The sequence below is a fragment of the Fistularia commersonii genome, chromosome 31 (assembly GCF_037954325.1).
Source record: "Fistularia commersonii isolate RoL2024-O1a breed Wild chromosome 31, RoL_Fcom_v1.0, whole genome shotgun sequence".
Classification (NCBI taxonomy): domain Eukaryota; kingdom Metazoa; phylum Chordata; class Actinopteri; order Syngnathiformes; family Fistulariidae; genus Fistularia; species Fistularia commersonii.
Window position 1 is genome coordinate 1,542,591 of NC_141314.1, and position 19,807 is coordinate 1,562,397.

Genomic DNA, 19,807 nt, shown 5'->3' on the forward strand with positions numbered 1-19,807 from the left:
AAAAAAGTAAACAATAAGCTTAAGGCAATGATTTAAATGAACAAATCATGGTGGATTTTGTAGAGATAGTTTAGGCCCAGTTGATAAATCTGATGATTATGGTAATATGAAAAATACATATCTATGCTTGTTACTGGCCCCTGCATGGCCCTCTCCTAAATCATGGGCTCTCAAAACCGCAGTCAGGGCACCCTTGGGGGAAAGTGATGATTTTGAAACATCAAATTTGAAAATGAACTAGGATTAACCATTTAATAAGGTACAAGAAATCAATAGTTTTAAAGATCATGATAAATTTCCACGCATAATTTACTTAACATGACGCGAAAACTACCTCAAATAAATAATGAACATGATAGAAATGGATGCAATAAGACTACTAGATAGACATATTGACATGGATGCATACATTTTATCAATGTTTTAACACTTTACGGAATTTATCGGTCTATTCAAACAAAGTTTGAATTTAAAAGGTTTAAGAAAGTTATTTAAAAAAAAATTGACAACTTGTGTTTTTTCGTATTGTTTAGACGTGCCTTCTCAAGTTTGCAGGTGCGAGTGGTTCTTTAATTTTGAAAAACATGACCGGAAAGAGTTTTTGTAGTCACATGAATAATTCTTATTGAGATGACTGGATACCGCCATTACCATTAGCTTGACCACTGGTAGCGTCCTGGAATGACATCCGCCTTGTGGTGAAGTTTGCTGTTCACCACCCCCGGTCAAAGGAGACGACAGGAGAAGTACCCTCGTGCACGGTGTGAGGTAATTTTAACGTTATCTTTATATGATAACGACATATATGTCTCTCTGCCCCACTGATCATCTGACCGTCTGTGCTGCGTTTGAAACCAACCGAAATTAATTAACATGACTGGGTTAGCTAGCCTAGGCTAGCTTATAAGTTGAACTTTGCACAGACGGTAGACTTCACTGTTAGACTCAGTTTCATAAATGCATTTAAAATGTAGTCGAATCATGTTTAAAATGCCACCCAAAATCGATTGCAATAACTTGACGGACATAGCTACGCGCACATGTGATAGCATCACTTATCGCTTCACCAGCCAGTGACCCCTGTCCCTATAGCTGAGCTGTTTTGTAGTGTTTTACTTAACCCGTTTCCTCCAGTTCCACCCTTCAATGCCGACATTTGTTATGCCCCTCTGCCGGTACAAGTACGGTAACTACGTGCGGCTTTGAAGCTGGCCAAGTAATTCATCGTACATGGACCGCAAGGTGCTTCCTTCACTCACTGCCTCAGACATGATGGAGGGTTTAACGTGGAAAATAAATGCCATTACGTTATGGTGCAGTGTTTTAAAATGCCTGGCAGGAATTTGAGCGGAGTTTCTTCTTCGATTGTCCACAAATAGACGACAAAGTGCACTGTACTATATAATTGTCTAAGTGCAGTCTTGCAGTGTGACCTGGAAATCAACTGGAGCTGACATTCCACAGCTCATGTCAGGATCTTGTGGATCATCTTCTATTTCTGGCTTCTGTTTTTTTTTAATCTCACCGTTGTTGTCATGGCTCCCTAACCTGCAGTGAACCCAGACACTGAGGCGAGTCAAAGTCCAATGTTTCTCTTTGAGTGTGACCAAAACAATAAGATTGTTTTCATAGTAACACTGCTGCAGCAGGAGAGTTAGTCAAGACTAGGAACCACTTAAATTTTGGTTATTTAAGGCAATTACTACAATTGCCAACAATGAAGGGGTTGTTGATTTTGTTAGTCTTTGGGCACCTCTATTGCTTTGTTGCTGATGTAGAATTGTAATGTTTCCACTCACAATACGCTGAAAAGCAATTTGATTTTACTGTTTCAAAGAGGACAACAAGTAAAAAAAAATACTGGACTCACTACAATTAAGACATTTGTGATCCCATGTTTTGATAAAGCTTGTTTCACTGTAGATGCCAGATGCTGGTCCATGGGTGTTAGCCGACTCGATGTTTTCTACAGAAGGCTGCTCCTCACCAAGCTCTTCATCGGGGGATGGGGGAAGCCTGAAGACTTGAAGAGGTAGTGGGCTGCTGAAAATTGATTTGTAAACAGGAAGAGTTTTTGGTGATCTGTCATCTGAATGTGAGATGTCGAAGATCACGGCACAGAACTATCCTCAACATAGGAAGGCTCAGAAGGTTGTTTCATTATGGTTTTGTTAGTTGTTATGTATGACTCCGTATGACTCAGTGATTTATTGCTGCCCAAGCAATGAGTCAATCTGGCATTCATAAAGCATATAGAATGATAGTAATAACCAAGGGACAAGTCGTTGGGGTCCATGTATAGATACACCATCGGAACAATACACTGACTAATCAAGGCATTATGCTGAATAGAATCTCCCCCCCCCTCCCCCCCCCCCCCTTACCTACTTGATTGGTGGGTGCATTTTCTGCAGGATATTTGAGTTCCGTAAACTCATTGGAGACAGAGAGAGGTGTCATTCCCTGGTGCCTGATGACTATCCAGTTTGTATTGACAAGGTACATTCTCTTGTCTTAACACACACACACACACACATTCGTTGATACATTGCTCTTTGCAGGCTTCGTGGTTCTGTTATTCTCCGTGCATGCCATTGCATCTCATCCTCAAAGCTTTACATCACATGAGACATGCACTCAGTTGAAAACATTATGTGAATACTTGTGGCTACTTTCTGTCCCAGCCACTGCAGTTGTTGAGTTACCTAATTTACCTCCAGTTTGCTTAAGAGTTAAGCCTTTACTTTGTAAATAGAGTGGATACTTTCAATTGTTACCTTAATTGAGGATGATGTTCAAAACAAAACTGGATAGCTTTTGGCGCCACTTCTGTTTTTTCCATCAAAACCCTGACGTTGCCCAGAGGATTGGCTTCATCGCCTAATTTTCGAAGCATGACATGTTACATGTGTTTGCAGACAGAGGAACACAGCGACTGTCGGATTCACGCTGGATTCTTCATCTCCCCCCTGGAGCACTTGGTTCCTGGAATCCTGCCTCTTGAAGCTGTGATGGCCAGGTAGTTCGCTTGTAATCAATGCTGTGAACACACACACACATACACATACACACACACACACACACACACACACATTTTAAGCATGTGTGTATCTGTGTGTTTAAGATTCCAGTTCATTGTTCCCAAGAGGTGGGAGAAGAATAGACCAGTATGTATCCACCTGGCGGGGACTGGCGATCATGTGAGTTCACTGCCAAGGTGTCAAGTTTCATTTTCATATTAGCTATTATGTAGGGGTCTTGCATTTCAGTTTGCTAGGGCTTTAATTGCAACAAACTTTGTATGAAATTCATCCATCGTTTCAACTTTTAACCCCTTTTAACCAGTTTCTCGGGTTTAGTGGCTAAACCATCCATCTTTTTATTTTATGCTTTTTCACTTACATGTGACTCTTGGATAACCACATCACTCATAACCACATTCCTGCAGCGAACCACTCTCACTAGCAACCTTTTACAGTGACTTGCAATTACTGACGCAGAGAAAAGAAAAAGAAGGATTTGTGCAAAAATAAGTCTGAAGATTATGATTGTTCTGGGAAAAAAGCATGCAAAAACTGTATGTATCTTAATACCAGTTTATTTCCTGGTTCTTAGTCAGTGATGTTAGCCATCTACAACTTAATATATTTGACTCGATGTAGCAGAATGTTGAAATTTTAAGCTATGCACATCCAGACTATCAAGATGGATTTTGCTATTGTCTGACACAACTGTTGGCGATCAATGTTCTGTGTGTCACATGTGAGATCACCGTATTTTCAGTTTTTCTGGCGCCGGAGGACCCTGATGGCCCGACCCATGATCAAAGAGGCGGGAATGGCTTCGCTGCTTCTGGAGAACCCTTATTATATCATTCTAGCACTTTGAAAATGTTTATGCCGCCGCTTGCTTAAAGTAGAATAACCACAAAAGATTGATCTTCCAAAAATTTTAAATAGGACAGCTTGTGTCCTTACTAATTCTCAGTTAACCTAATAACCCAATACCTCTGTGATTAGGTGTGCACATATATCAAAAGACACACTTACTCTTGATATTGGACAATGGTTTTACTTCCCCGAAACATACTAATGATTAATCAGTGTCACCTTCTGAATTTTCTCGCTATCTTAATCTTATGTCATGGAATTACCCCTGCAGCTTTTATTCCTTTACTCACCTCCTACATGGTTATCGTAAACCCAAAGACCAGCTGTAAGTTATCACACACACACACACACACACACACACACACACACACACACACACACACACACCCCTTTTACACAAAGCTCAGCAGCTGCTTCTTAAATTTCAGAAAAAAATAATGATATACGAGAGAAAATGACAACATCAAAAAACATAGTGTGATCATTCAGCAGTTTGATTATTATTGGCTATAAGTATTTTCTCAGTTTTTATTATTTAGATATTTTCCTTTAAATTTCTTATGTCAAGGAACAGGTTAATATTTTTTAACATTTCCAAGTGTGAATTTTTAATGCAACTGTGATCCCAAGCTGGGGGGAAAAAAATCTCAGAAGTTTTGTTATTGCTGTGCTGTATTGAAATTCCAGTGAAAGCTGTGATTAATTTGCTATAGCGTTAACAGCAACGCGCTGTGAGTGTTTCAGGCGCTCCAGTCTGAAGAATGTGTCTGACCTGTTCGTGATGGGTGGGGCTTTAATCCTGGAGTCCACCGTGCTTCTGCGGTGGCTGGAGCGGGAGGGATACTGGCCCCTGGGGATGACTGGCATCTCAATGGGAGGATACGTGAGTCACGCAGGGGCCACTTGTTTTTCCTCTATTGCTCCAATCATCCTTCTTCTACTTGAACACAAGTGGTGCAGCATGATGCCTACATTTACCAAATATCTTGTGATAAAGATGGCCTCCCTGGCGGTGACAAACTGGCCGAAGCCCATCCCTCTAATTCCCTGTCTGTCCTGGTCAACTGCTTCAAGTGTTTTTACCACGGTAACACACTTCTCATTGCCCTCTGCATTATTATTCTTGATATTGTCAGCCCCCAATAACGGGGGTGGAAACATTTGTCCAATTTTTTTTTTTGTTAACCTATTGTTTGGAATTTTGGATTTTATAATTTCTATTTAATCATGAGAAAAATAAAGCAAATAACTGAGGCTTATTTCAGTTTCTTGACATACAGTTTATTTCACACAGGTTAGCATTCAGATATGTGGTGGATCCATGCATGAGATATGAGTAAAATAGTGCCTCTATTTCATAAGTCTTACATGTGATCTTTTCGTATGCATGCATGTGTGTGTTTTGCTTAGGGTGTACTGAGTAAAGCAGTGAACTGGTCAGAGCTGGAGAAGCAGTACGCCATTAATTCAGTATATGAAGAGGAGATCATTAAACTGCTGGAGTACTGCGGGGTATGTTCTCTTGACTATTAAACGGAGAGCTCTTATCAGAGCAGGAAGTTAACACTAGACTCATGACACCGGAACATTTTAGAGGCCTTTGTTTATATACTTGGTAAAACCACTGCCTAGAAAACCATTCTGAGTCTTGGTCTATTTCCAACCACAACTTTTAGTCTTGCTTGTAATCATTTATACTTTTATTAATCCCTCGTGGGGAAATTCCTTTTCGGCATTACATTGAATCCATCATGATTGACCATGAGCAGTTGGCTGCCATCCATCAGGGCCAGGGGAGCAGTTTGGGGTTCAGTGTCTTGCTCAGCAACACTTCAGTAGGAGCCAGGACTCAAACCAGGAATGTTCAGTTCCAAGGACGATTGCTCTACCTCCTGCGCCACAACGCCCCCCCTTACATTGTCATGAGAACATCTGTCGCAAGTCAAAGCTGTTTACATGTTGTTAGGTTTCCAGAAATGCTTCTGTCAGCATCATCTTGCATCACAGTAGTTTGATTTTTTTTCTTCTTTTTTTTTCCACTTTTCCATTTTGTCATGGACTTGAAACATTTATTATCTCCCTTTCATCTAGCAGCTGATAATGTGCAATTTGGTAGCCAATTTTTTTGACTCATGTATGAATATATCGGAAATATTGTCCACGAGCCAGACAATCATATTTACACAAATGTAAAAATTTCAAGTTTTAAGAAGGTTTAACTGTGGCTATCAGAATTATGTGTCTTCAAAAATTAATATTGGCAACAAATGAATAAGAATTGAGGATCAACAAGTGGTGTCACATCATACTAGTAATGATGAGGCTGGATTAAAGCTTTTCTACTTTTAACAAACTTAAGTGGAGACACTGCCAGCATGAAGGCAAAGTGTCAGAGTAGTTCTAAGACCCTGTGCATCCGGATCTGTCTTCTCCCAGGTGGATTCCTTTAAAATGGCCAAAGAATTTGCCTGGAACTCGCCAGGAGGTTACATTGATTCCCTGGAGCACCTGCTGCGTCTGTCCGGAGAGGACCCAAGGTCCAATGGCCGAGGCAGCGACGAGGCGACACCGACCCTGTGGATTGGTGGGGGTCCCAGAGGGGGCACATCCAGAGACAAAGACCAACTGTTGTCGTCGCTGAATACCACCGGGGTGAGCGTGGGCTCTTTACCAAGGTAAGCAGTTTCTACTCAACTCACCCTCAGCAGGGTCAGTGACCACAAGATATTACACTTCACAGGGATTCAAGGGAAAACAATGTAATGGCAAAATTTTATGCTTTTCTAAGTTACAAGTTAATTTCAAACTGGAACTTGAAATTTTTTTTTCTCAGTGAACACCACTGTTCACATTGCTGTGCACTGACGGACTGCAATCATCCTGGGTCCGTAGTTTATTTTTGTGGTCCTTACCTCAAAAACTTGTGGTTATAGGTTTCCTCTGTATTACACACTTAACTCTTAAGCGTTTAAGCGTTCAACTAATTAAACGTTTAACTTTGCCACTTTTTACAATGGCTGGCCACTTCCAGACAGATGGGTCTTATGGTATTTGCTGAAGGAATAGTCATGTTTCTTTTCAAAGTCCCACTTTTCTTGTCTTCGAACAAGCCGTTTAGTGTTGTAGCTGTGATGGCAGTGCTATCTCCTGTCTGTGCTTCTCAGAGGCCTGTCAGGGCATCAAGCTGTAGGTGTAACATGATTGAGCAAGGAGGCCCTGGGCAGACAAAAGGGAGCTGTCCAAGATGTGCCAGCTGAAAAGTCATCCCAAAGTGAAACTAATTTTAATATTTGTACACCAAAAAAATGTCAGGTGGATAAGACTCTTGAAGTCCGCCAGTCGGTGACCCCCACTCACAACTTGTAACAGATTGTGTTACAGCTCAATACCCATTTAGAGGTGGACGTATTCAGAAAATCTGATCCCATGAAAAATGTAATTTATTTCCAGATGTGCAGGCTCAAGTAGTCTTAAACTTTTTCCACGCACTTTGAGTAATATTTTTTTGCTGGTCATGTGTTTTCTGTGGCCTCCAATTCATTCCTCACCTTCACCTTCTAATGAAAGATGCCTTTCAAGTCCAGTTGTTCTTGAATACTACACATTGATATCCTATTTCTATGTCCCACACATGCTCACATTTCTTGGTGGTGATGTTCATGCACTATGGAATCATTGACTGGTGCGCAGCACACAGCAGAGGGGTCTCTGGATGTTCTAACAGCTGTTTCTGCTTTTTCCATTTAAAATTTTTCACTGTCCCTTAGGTCTTCTATCCGTCATCCATTAGCATTATTCTCCTTTCATCCCTTCTTTGGCCACGGGGTTCACATTGCAAAGCAGCTGTGTATGCTGCATCTGCGGGGTTGCAATTCGTATTAGGGTTAGGGTCACCGAGAATTCTGTGCTTCCCTTATCCCGACATTGTGGGGGGGGGGGGAATGTGCTTTTTTGTCATGCAGCACAATCTCCTATTTTCATCTGTAAGTGGAATTCTTTGTCTTTCTCGTTCATTGATGACCGTTGCACGTTGTATTCGCGTGTTGCGGTTGGCTACAAACAGCGTGCTTCCCCGTATGAGATCACAGCGTCTTCTTTCCTGGTCTCAGGAGGACGAAAAAAAACAAGCTTCGGGTTGAACTGAACCAAACCGCTGAAACCTCCAGTGTGCAAGGTTTTTTTTAATCAACATTGACATTGTTGATGTTGTTGTCTGGATTGCCGCCGTGCTGATTCTGCTGCAGAAACAGCGCATTCAGCCTGCGCACGCGCCTGCGGAAGTGCCGGGGGAGCAGCCTGGAGAACCGACTGTCGCCCGCCATGTGGGTTTGTCGCCTAATCCAAGGCGTTCTGAAAGGGAATCCCCATCGTTTGTCGCCCGTCTCGTCCATGTTGACTTAGATAAACGTGACGTGTTGCTTCGGAAAGTCCCAGCTCATGAAAAACTGATTTTACAGTCAACGACCTGTTGTCTAAATGCGCCAATGGCACTCTGCCCCCTAATATGTCTTTGGAGTAACAAAATCACACGACATCACAGGCTTCAACACCTGAAGCTTGTGTCCTGCATGGACCGTGATGTTTCTGGTTTTCTTTTTGAGATTCTCCCTCCACATCTTTGTAGCAGATACAATGCGAGCAATGTGAACACAACCCCACGCAATGGGTCCATTAGTGATGTTTGTTTCCCATTGATTTTAATACCATGATTTGCAATTATGTTTGTTTATGTTGTTCTCAACCACAGCATATTCATAATCAGTGTTTGCCCTCTGTGTGATGTCATGACTCTTACTTGTCGCAAAGCCCCAACCCCTCATTTTTTACACATACACACTCAGATCAGATTTTTTTTCAGCTTTCTTTATTGAAATTATTTTATTTTTTATTTTTCCGCTGATTGTTGGTTTTCTCATGAATTTTTAGGTTTTGTCAATGGCAGGGCTGCATTGCCCGCTGTAAGTTTGATTGATACCATACTTTGCCACCAGTTGTGCTGGAAACTTTTTTAAAGACAGAATTTCTAGGCGCAGTAGGGGGCTGTTGGAGCATTTCATGCCCTCAATGCATTTCTGCAGATGATGCGGTCCTATCGAGGCCTCATCAGATCGCAATCTTCACTTCCAAAGGGATGAAAATCAGTGTCTCTGAACCCAAGGTGTCCTGTGCCTGTTAAAAAGGGATGAGATCCTACCCCAAGTGGAGGAGCTCAATATCTCAGGGTCTTGTGCTGTGGGCCAATAATGAAAGAACCAGATCACAGATACAAGCGGCCATAATGAGTTTCCTCCGCAGGACCTCTGGGCTCGCTCCCTTAAGGATAGCGTGAGGATGTTCAGAGTAGACACGCTGCTCTTCCTCTTTGAGAGGAGCCAGATGAGGAGACTTGGGCATCTGGTCAAGATGAGAACTCCAAATATATATATTTATTTTGTTTGTTTTTACTTCTCTACAGAAACCCCCAAGCGAGCAAGTCCATGCTTGGAAAGGCAACCGATTTGGAAAAATTCCACCGTCCTTCATTGCACTGGGAGTCCATAAGCTTCATGAAGGGTGTGATGGATGAGTGTACGCACATGGCCAACTTCTCCAGTGAGTCTCAGGGCTGCGTTTCTGTGGCTATTACAGAGCACACACAAATTTGACAGACGTAACGCATCCGCCAGTCCAAAGGCTGTTATTGATCACCAGAGGGAGCTGAAAGTCCATATTGCCCTGAAACCTGGAGATCTCTTTGGAGAAGTGGGCCAAAATCCCTGCTGCAGTGTGCGCAAACCTGGTCAAGAATTACAGGAAACGTCTGATCTCTAGATTTGCCAACAAACGATTACAATGTGTATAATATTAAGTTGTGTTTTTCTGATGTATCAAATACTTATGTCATGCTATAAGATGTAAACTGTTAACTTAAAGATCATGGAATGTGATTTTCTGGATTTTTGTTTAAGATTCCATCACTCACAGTTGAGGAGTCTTCTTTTTTTGGCTTTTCCCTTCAGGGGTCGCCACAGCGAATCAACTTTCTCCATCTTACCCCTATTCTCTGTATCCTCCGCTCTCACACCAACTACCTTCATATCCTCTCTCACTACGTCCATAAATCTTCTCTTTGGTCTTCCTCGAGACCTCTTGCCTGGCAGTTCTAATTCCAGCATCCATCTACCAATATATTCTCTATCCCTTTTTTTGTACATGACCGAACCATCTCAGTCTGGCTTCTCTGACCTTCTCTCCAAAACATCTAACATGTGCTGTTCCTCTGATAGAATAATCCCTGATCCTATTCATCCTGATCACTCCCAAAGAGAACCTCAACATCTTCATCTCTGCGACCTCTAGCTCTGCCTGCTGTCTTTTGGTCATTGTAACAGTTTCTAGGCCATACAGCATCGCTGGTCTCACCTCTGTCTTGTACACCTTGCCTTTCATTCTGGCTGATAGTCTTCTGTCACATAGTACCCCTGACACTTTTCTTCACCCATTCTAACCTGCTTGGACCCATCTCTTCACCTCTTTTCCACACTCTGTTGCTCTGGACTATTGACCCCAAGTACCTGAAATCCTCCAGCTTCTTGATCTCCACTCCCTGTAGCCTCGCCGTTCCCCCCGAGTTCCTCTCATTCACACACATATATTCTGTCTTGCTGCGACTAACTTTCATTCCTCTCCTTTCCAGAGCATACCTCCACCTCTCTAGATTTTCCTCTACCTGTTCCCTGCTCTCACTACAGATCACTATGTCATCTACAAACATCATGTTCCATGGAGATTCCAGTCTAACCTCATCTGTCAGCCTGTCCATCACCACTGTGAACAAGAGGGGGCTCAGAGCTGATCCCTGATGGAGTCCCACCTCAATCTTCAACATCTGTTACCCCTACAGCACACTGTACCACTGTCTCACAGCTAGCATACATGTACTGGACCAGTTTAACATACTTCTCTGCCACTCCAGACTTCCTCATACAATACCAGAGCTCCTCTCTTGGCACCCTGTCATATGCTTTTTCTAGGTCTACAAAAACACAAACCAGCTCCCTTTGGCCTTCTCTGTACTTCTCTATTGGCATTCTCAATGCAAATACTGCATCTGTACTACTCTTTCTAGGCATGAAGCCATACTGCTGTTTAAAAATGCTGACTTCTGCTCTCAGTCTAGTTTCCACAACGCTTTCCCATAACATCATTGTATAGCTCATCAACTTTTTCCGTCTATAGTTGCAACAATTCTGCACATCCCCTTTATTCTTGAAAATAGGCACCATCACACTTTGTCTCCATTCTTCAGGCATCGTCTTACTCTCGAAGATCCGGTTGAATAATTGAGTCAGAAAATCTGCCGCTGCCTCTCCTAGATCAGGGGTCGGCAACCCTTAACACCCAAAGAGCCATTTGGACCCGGTTTCCTCGGAAAAGAAAACACTGGGAGCCGCAATTACTTTTTGACATCTAAAATAAAGGTACCCCTGTATATATTGCTTTTCATTACCTTTACACTTTGTATAAACAAGTGTGAATGTGTTGCTTCTGAAATTCACAAAGTATTACGGAAAAAAAGTAAGTTTTATTTATGTAATGAACTCATTTTGAGCTTTGGGCTTTCAGAGCGTGCAGTGGAGCCTTGACCTGATTTCAAAAATAAATCGGGAAAAAAATCACAGTGTCAGTAAACAATAGAAAATAAATATTTGCAAAATATCTTCATAAATATTTATTTTACCTAGTTTATGGGACTTCTGCTCCTGAACTTCTGTGCACAGCATCTGCAAATCGGGACATTACCGGCTGGCGGGTATACCGGCTTCCGCGAGTATGATGTTATTTTGAGCGGCGAAAAATAATAAATATAATTTTATTTAATATTTCAAGATCACAATAATCTTCCAACTTAGAAATAAAAGTCAAAAAAAGGAATTAACACAAATGAAATACACTTCAATTAAATATTTATAATTTATTTTCCCAAGCCACTCGGAGCCGCAGTGTGAAGATGAAAGAGCTGCGGGTTGCCGACCCCTGTCCTAGACACTTCCACACCTCCACAGGTATATCATCAGGACCAACTGCTTTTATACTCTTCATCCTCCTCAATGCCTTCCTCACTTCACTTTTACTAATTTGTGCTACTTTGTGGTCTACAATAGTCCCCTCTTCTACCCTTGCCTCTCTTTCATTTTCCACATTCATCAGCTCTTCAAAGTACTCTGTCCATCTTTCCAACTCTTCTAGCATCTGTCAATACATTTCCCTCTCTATCCTTATTCACACAGACCTGTTGAACATCCTTCCCATCATTATCTCTCTGTTTTGCCAACCTGTATGGATCATTCTCACCCCTCCTTACTATCCAACCGGGCATACAAGTTATCGTACGCCGTTTGTTTTGCCTTTGCTACCTCTACCTTTTCCTTCTGTTGTTTCACCCTGTACTCCTGTCTGTTCTCTTCAGTCCTCTCAGTCCCAGTTCTTCTTTGCTAACCTCTTTCTCTGTATATATTCCTGCACTTCCTTATTCCACCACCAAGTCTCCTTATCTGCTTTCCTTCCAGATGACATCCCCCCCGAAAACCATACAACACTCCTCCTTTTTCAGCTTCCACCACTTTGTCCTCTGCTCTGACTTTGTCCTCTTGATCTTCCTTGTCACCAGTCAGCCTACAAACCACCATCCTATGCTCACCTACAACACCTTCAACTTGTAGTCTACCTGCGTGCTCCTACCTCCGCTCTTATAACTCACCCTATGTTACTGTTTTTTCAAGAAACAGGTGTTCACTACAACCATTTCCATCCTTTTTGCAAAATCTACCACCATCTGTCCCTCTGCATTCCTATCCTGTATACCAAATCTGCCCATCACTTCTTCATAACCTCTATTGCCTTCACCAACATGTCCATTGCAGTTTGCACCAATTGCCATGCTCTCATTTCTGGGAATATTCTGCATCACTTCATCTCATTCTCATTCCTCTTCATTCTTCAACTCATTCCAGAACTTCTCTTAAAATTCACATCCCACCTGCGGGGCATAGCCACTAATAACACTGAGCAACACACCTTCATTTTCCAGTTTCAGACTCATAAGTCTGTCTGACAATCTTTTCACCTCCAGAATGTTCCAAACAAACTCCTCCTTCAAGATAACTCCTACTCCATTTCTCTTCTTGTCAGTACCATAATAGTACAACTTAAAGCCTGCTCCTAAGCTTCTAGCCTTACTCCCTTTCTACCTGGTCCCCTGGACACACAGTATATCCACCTTCTTTCTCTGCATCATGTTGACCAACTCTCTACCTTTTCCTGTCATAGTCCAGATATTAAAAGTCCCTACTCTCAGTCCCAGGCTCTCTCCTTTCCTCCTCTCTTTCTGCTTCCGAACCCCCCCCTCCTCTTCTTCTTGTTCTTCGACCCACAGTAGCCCAATTTCCACTGCTACCCAGTACCAATGGCGGTCGTTATTAACCCGGTCGACCGATCCGGTATTATACGGTTATGGTTGAACCGCATTTTTGGTTTTGGCAAAAGTTTTACGCCGGATGCCCCTCCTGTCGCAACCCTGTGCATTTATCCCGGCTTGCGATCGGCTCAGGGAGACTGCTCTGTGCCCCCCCAAGGCAGGCTTGGGGAGACACAGGCCAGTGCCACCCTGAGGCTGCGTTTCACAGTTTGAGAGCACCTATGATAAAAATTACAGACCTCTACATGCTTTGTAAGTGGGAAAAGCTTTGTATCAAATACTTCTCCCCACTGTATTATACCTTGTCTTAGTTCCTGTGGACACCAACCTCATCATCGTGGTCCAGGCAAAAGAAGACGCCTACATCCCTCGCACGGGTGTCCTGAGTCTGCAGGAAATCTGGCCCGGCTGCGAGGTCCGGTACCTGAACGGAGGACACATTAGCGCTTATCTGTTCAAACAGAATGTCTTCAGGTAGGACCCAGAGGCAGTTATGCTGTGCATCTAGCGCACCCTGTGATTGACCATGTCTCCCGTTTGCTTTCCAGACAGGCCATATACGACGCATTCAATCGATTTTGCCAGAAGTACCCCCAGCTCCACTAGCAGCTGCAGCCTCCCTTTTCCTGCAACCAGGACGGACAAACGTTTCCGCGGTACCCCTGTGTAGGTGGGCTTGGACAAAGCTGGAAATTGCCCAAGGCTACAGCCTTCCTGAAGACCGGTCTTGTCTAAGTTATACCTTTTTCGCCCACCTTTCAGCAAATTCTGTGCATTGCCAGCTTTGAACAAAGCGTATTTGTAATCGGATTGGAATCCTGGACTCATCAAAATACCCAATGGCTTGTTGGAAAGGGTTAAAGTATTTCAAATTCTCAATTTGAAAAAACAAACAAAAAGCTGCCTTAAATTTGACAGTGTAGGAGAGGTGTTTACTTAACCAACAAGTTAAGCAAGATGTCCACGAGTCCTCCATCAGTGCCGAACGTGCCACAGCAAAACAAATCAAATGTAAGAAGACACAGCTAACGGGTTGCAAACATTTAAAATCCAGGCTAATTTTCCTCCTGAGACCTAAAATCTTCTAAATGCGCCACGTCGTATGAAAAACAATTTGTAAATACAGTTTTTACAATCAGTTTTTACCTGCAGTTGGAGCAAAGATGGATGGACAGTACATTTTGCAGTATACATGAGTATTTTGGCCGTCAGTTTTATTGAAGTACTGTGTGTGTGTGTGTGTGTGTGTGTGTGTGTGTGTGTGTGTGTGTGTGTGTGTGTGTGTGTGTGTGTGTGTGTGTGTGTGTGTGTGTGTGTGTGTGTGTGTGTGTGTGTGTGTGTGTGTGTGTGTGTGTGTGTGTGTGTGTGTGTGTGTGTGTGTGTGTGTGTGTTTTTAAGTCCTCTTTCACGCCTCATGTACTGTGCCATGTCGTTTCCATTAGCTGCCCTCAGCAGACCCAGGGTCTCTTTAATGGCAGACATGCTAACATTCAAGTAGGTTAAGATAATTAAATTGAGCGATGCTTCCCGGTTGTGACCCTTATATGCGACATCCCTTCAACTGAGAGTGGCTTTTGCTGACTGATTCATCTGACATTTGTGTCTCGTGGAAAACATAGAGGGTCATACTCAATGTCAACAGGGAAAAACTGATAACTCAAAATCAGTCTGAAGAGAGCTTGATCGATTAAATAAAAAGGCCAGAAGAGTTGAAGGTAGACAAGAATTGAATTTATCTTTTATGGACAGAAAGAATCTTGATGTTGAAAACATTTATTTGTGCAATTATGGGAAAAGATGATAACATGAGAGGAGAGGACGTGTTGTGGGGGCCTTTTGACAATTTCTGAAAAGCTGCTCAGTGACACTCGATCATGTGGCGGTTTTGTGTCATGCACAAACGGATGCAGTTTCACAAGAACACATCATAAGTTCCCACTCTTCCGCCTCGGCACTTGATGATTCTTGTTTTTTTTTTTAAATGTCAACTAATCCCATGTTCAGACAGGTGGATGTGTCCTGCTAACAAACGCTGTGTGTTTATTAGTTGTATAAGTGAGCTGGTGCACAAGTTTGGCTACTTAAAAGAAAAAAAAGAGAAATTTGATCAGCAAAATTTTCTGAAACTTATCTTGTCATTTCCTTTCACTGGATTGCAAAGAAGACCAAGCTGAGAGGGTTCGACTATTAACTGAAGGATGATGCTTTACGTTTGAAAACAAAGCTATTATTTGAAGTAGGCTTGCTCCTTTTGGAAATTTTGACATTATTAATTTTCAATTTGTTTAGTATTCTTTTTATATAAACACAAATATCTGCTCTTCAATAAATCCTATGTTTATAGATTTTAGTTTCGCACACCAACTGAGATTGTCATGCACTGCATGCTTTCAGCATCAGTCAGATGCTGAAGCAGACCGTCCAATCATTCTGCAGGCGATTGGCTCACTGAACCTCCATTGGCCATATAAATAACATGCATGTAAAGCAATTTTTTTATTTTATCATACTGAGGGAATTTTACAAATAATCATATCATCTGGTTCATCCTACCTGCTCTTGAAAGAATTTGTAACATATTTTTATTAAACTCGACTTCCCTACACGTCACTCAATCTCCGACCCTGTTCCGTCGCCAGTAGACCTTAAATATTAATAAAATTTGCTCGTAACGTAAAGTTATTAGATACTTTGGACACATGGAAAAATGAATGACATCGCCTTTCAATGTGGAGATGCCGGGGATTGCATCCAGGACCTCATACATGCGAAGCGCGGGCTCTACCACTGAGCTACATTCAACTGGGTTGATATCTTGTGACTGACTAGGCCATTGGAGAATATTCCACTTCTTTGCTTTAAGAAAACTCCTGGATTACTTTTGCAGTCTGTTTTGGATCATTCTCCATCTGTACTGCGAAGCACTGTCCAATCAACTTTGCTGCATTTGGCTTAATCTGAGCAGAAAGTATTTCCCTACACACATTAGAATTGATCCGGCTGCTCTGTCTTTTGTCACATCATCAGTAAACACAAGTGACCACTGGAAGCCATACATGCCCATGCCATCACACATTGTCTCCACCATGCTTTACAGAAGATGTGGCATGCTTTGGATCATTAGATGTTCCAATTCTTCTCCAAACTTTCTTCTTTCCACCATTCTGGTACAGGTTGATCTTTGTCTCATCTGTCCAAAGAATGCTGTTCCAAAGCTGGGCTGGTGTTTTTTGGCAAAGTCAATTCTGCCCTTTCTATTTTAGAGACTGATTAATGGTTTGTACCTTGTGAATCCTTTGTGTTTAGTTTCATGAAGTCTTCTCTTTATGGTAGACTTAGATACTGATTCACCTACTTTCTGGAGTGTTCTTCACGTGAATGGATGAAGGGGTTTTTCTTCACCGTCGAAAGGATTCTGAGATCATCCACCACTGTTGTCCTCCGTGGACATCCAACTCATCAGTGCATTCTTTTTTTTTTCTCAGAATGTACCAAACTATTGATTTGGCCAATCCTAACATTTCTGCTATCTCTCTGATGGATTTAATCTTTTTTCAGCCTCAGGATCTGGTCTGTTTCACCTCCATTGAGAGCTCCTTTGACCACATGTTGTGTTCACAGCAACAGCTTCCAAATGCAAACACACCTGGAATCAACTCCAGACCTTCAACTGCTTAATTGATGACAGGTTACTGAGGGAAGAGCCCATGCAGCCTTGTTTTTTTTTTTTTTTGTTTGTTTGTTTTTTTACAGCCGTTTGAGTCATTTGTCGAATTACTTTTGGTCCCTTGAAAAAGAGGCGGCTATGTATTAAAGAGCTGTAATTCCTGAACCATTGCTCCAATTTGTACGTGAATACTCTGAAATTTCAGCTGAGTCTCATATTGATCATATCTCATATTGATTATATAATTGTAATGTTTTCATAAACAGCTAAAATAACAAAAGTTGTGTAACTGTCCAAATATTTCTGGACCCAACTGTAGATCATTTGTGCCTGTCCCTCCCAACCACCCATCTCAATCGCACTCCTACTTTCTCAGTCCTTTTTTCTAGCTTGCGTTTTCCCACAACCAGTCAATGCAGGCTAACTGCATTGAGCTTGGATCTGTCCAAGGTTTCTGTGCAGTAAAAGGCAAGTTGTTACCTCGCCGCTGTTGGAGAGTAATTCTAATTCGGGCTAGTCTAAGTTGAAGTCTGTAAAGAGGAGACAGAGGTTATCACAATAACACAGACAAGAGACTATTCTTTTGAGCTCTGCAGAGGAGACTCAGCGCGCTCTTTGGAGGCAAGATCCAGAGAATCCCACCGAGTTCCTCCTTGCTCGGCCATTTATTGTGTGAAAGTGTATTGGTGTTGTTGACAAGTTCATATACAGGGAGGGGGTAATTCCTGTTTACATTCAGGGGGGTAGGTTCCCTATCAGGGGGCAGGTTCCATTTGCTTTGCAGTCATTTGGCACACTCTTTCATCCAAAGGGACTTACAGTGGAGGTGCCAGGGATTGAACCCAGGACCTCATGCATGCGCTCTACCACTGAGCTGAAAATCTCTGCACATGGTAACCCACCTTCGGGTTATCACTAATTTTCTTTCATTTTCTGTATCCTGTTACAAGATGGACCATCATTTACTCAAAAGGGACTGCTTACTTTCTTGTCAAGTTGGTCATCCATGATGGATGGTAGACAAACCTGATTCTCAGTGTATGCAGTCCTGGTCTAGTGTTATGGCCTACGCCCCGTTATCGCAATGACAGCCAGTAGAAAAATTAAGTGATCACCAAGGTACAAAAAACCTATTGTTAAATGGTTATTTTTACCATGTCCGTATTTCAATGCCCAGTTCTCTGTATCCTGCTCCTCCCTCTTCGACAACTCAGGCACAGCCAGGAAAATCCTCATAAGAGTCCAGCACTGAAACATTTCACAAAAGTGGAGGTTAAGGAAAGACTGCTGAAGGTAACTTAAACTAATTCTAAAGCACCGTCCAGCATTGCAGTGTCTGCATGACACCAAAGGCCCCCTTTCTTTCCGAGAAAATGTTAAATACTAACCTCAGACACCAACTGAAGGTTGATTCGTCTAGTGGGTCGCCGGGTCTTTGTGCACCCGTGTCTCGGGACGAGTCGTCTAAGCGACTCAGCTGTCTTCTATCCACACAGTACTAAACCCATTCAAATGAATAGAACCTATGTTGACAACATAGGAATACTAACTATGCCAGGATGTCATCTCTGGATTGAAAATGGAGAAGCAGGAAGTGGGGAGTGGAGGGCTAAAGGTGGCTTCCCCCTCACAGTATTGGCCATTGCCCATGTCTCATGGGGGGAACGGAAATGGCATAGCTTTGTTGTAACCATGACGCAAAGAGGCTGGGAGGTAAAGCAAGGTAGATTTAATGGTCAGAATCTGTCCTCTCCCCCGGGAAAGGGATGGGGGTGGGGATATTGGGGCCTTGTCTTCATCACATTAACCATTGTTGCCATTGTTGACATTGGCATTTCCTTGATTGCCACTGTGCCGGTTCTGCTGCGCAATTCTGTGTATGCTGCGAAAGAAGTAGACATAGTAGCTGAGGACATGGGGGCTGTCACCGGCCAGGTTGGGCTGGCCTCGAATCAGGTGCCGCCAGTCACTGAAATTGTCACCCGATGCATTCATTGCAACTGAAAGAAGTGCTCCAGTGTTGTCGCAAGGGCACGCAAACGCTTATACAACATTAGATTGACATGGCCTTTTTCAATAACAGTTGTAATTCTATGTGTGACATCATCTTTGGTCCATAGCGTCATCTATGTGTCTTATATGACATCATGCCTGATCTTACAATTCACAGAATGATGTGTTTTTGATAAATATGATGCAGGTGAGCCGCAGTAAAGCAAGGAAATGCTTTTGAGTATTACTTTTAAGAATATTTTGCAGTCCATTGAAAGTTTGAATGGGCAGGTACTTATTTTGGCCTCCCACGAGGAAGCACTTTGTGACAGAGGCAAGATATCATAGTCTTGCAAAGGTGTGGAAACCTCGGACAGATCCCATCTCAATGTGGGCTGCCTTCTGCCTCAACCAGTAGGAGAGTACAGTGAGAGAGCGAGAGAAAAGGACAATAGGAAGAAAGATTGCGCTAGAGGCAGAGAGAGAGGGAGGGAGGGAGAAGCTGGCACAAGTGGGCTCATACTAATAATAACACCAGCACTAACAGTTACATGCTAAAAGCTTACATAAGACAATAATAGCTTCAATATTCAAATAGTTGGGCACATTTCAGGACCACTTCTGTAGAACAAGTCACTCTCTTCTCCCATTCCCCAGGACTTTTGGCCAACAAGCATTTCTGCTGAGAAATGTGATCTAGAAACAGTGCATCGACACATGGTGTTGATGGATGATTCAATCAGGATCAACAACAGATATGTGAAAATGAGTGTTTGGATAAAAAAAGAAACAACCACCAAA

At 42.5% G+C, this 19,807-nt stretch overlaps 1 protein-coding gene across 3 annotated transcripts; it reads left to right on the forward strand.

The window, feature by feature from the left end:
- Nucleotides 1-615: 615 nt before the first annotated feature.
- abhd18 (abhydrolase domain containing 18) lies at nucleotides 616-19,807 on the forward strand. 3 transcript variants are annotated; one of them, XR_015109209.1, is made up of 15 exons: nucleotides 616-768; nucleotides 1,924-2,032; nucleotides 2,415-2,499; nucleotides 2,919-3,019; nucleotides 3,125-3,200; nucleotides 3,784-3,868; nucleotides 4,188-4,215; nucleotides 4,635-4,773; nucleotides 4,888-4,977; nucleotides 5,301-5,402; nucleotides 6,327-6,565; nucleotides 9,346-9,482; nucleotides 11,179-11,350; nucleotides 11,858-11,935; nucleotides 13,659-13,795. XR_015109209.1 is itself a non-coding variant. In XM_086178652.1 (14 exons), the coding sequence occupies exons 2-14, from the start codon at nucleotides 1,941-1,943 to the stop codon at nucleotides 13,951-13,953; spliced, it is 1,395 nt and encodes a 464-aa protein (XP_086034778.1). In that variant the 5' UTR covers nucleotides 616-768; nucleotides 1,924-1,940; the 3' UTR covers nucleotides 13,954-19,807. The 3 variants fall into 3 exon arrangements, 2 of the variants coding, with proteins under 2 accessions (XP_086034778.1, XP_086034779.1); XM_086178652.1 differs by lacking the exons at nucleotides 11,179-11,350; nucleotides 11,858-11,935 and adding an exon at nucleotides 13,896-19,807 and having other exon boundaries at nucleotides 13,659-13,821; XM_086178653.1 differs by lacking the exons at nucleotides 9,346-9,482; nucleotides 11,179-11,350; nucleotides 11,858-11,935 and adding an exon at nucleotides 13,896-19,807 and having other exon boundaries at nucleotides 13,659-13,821.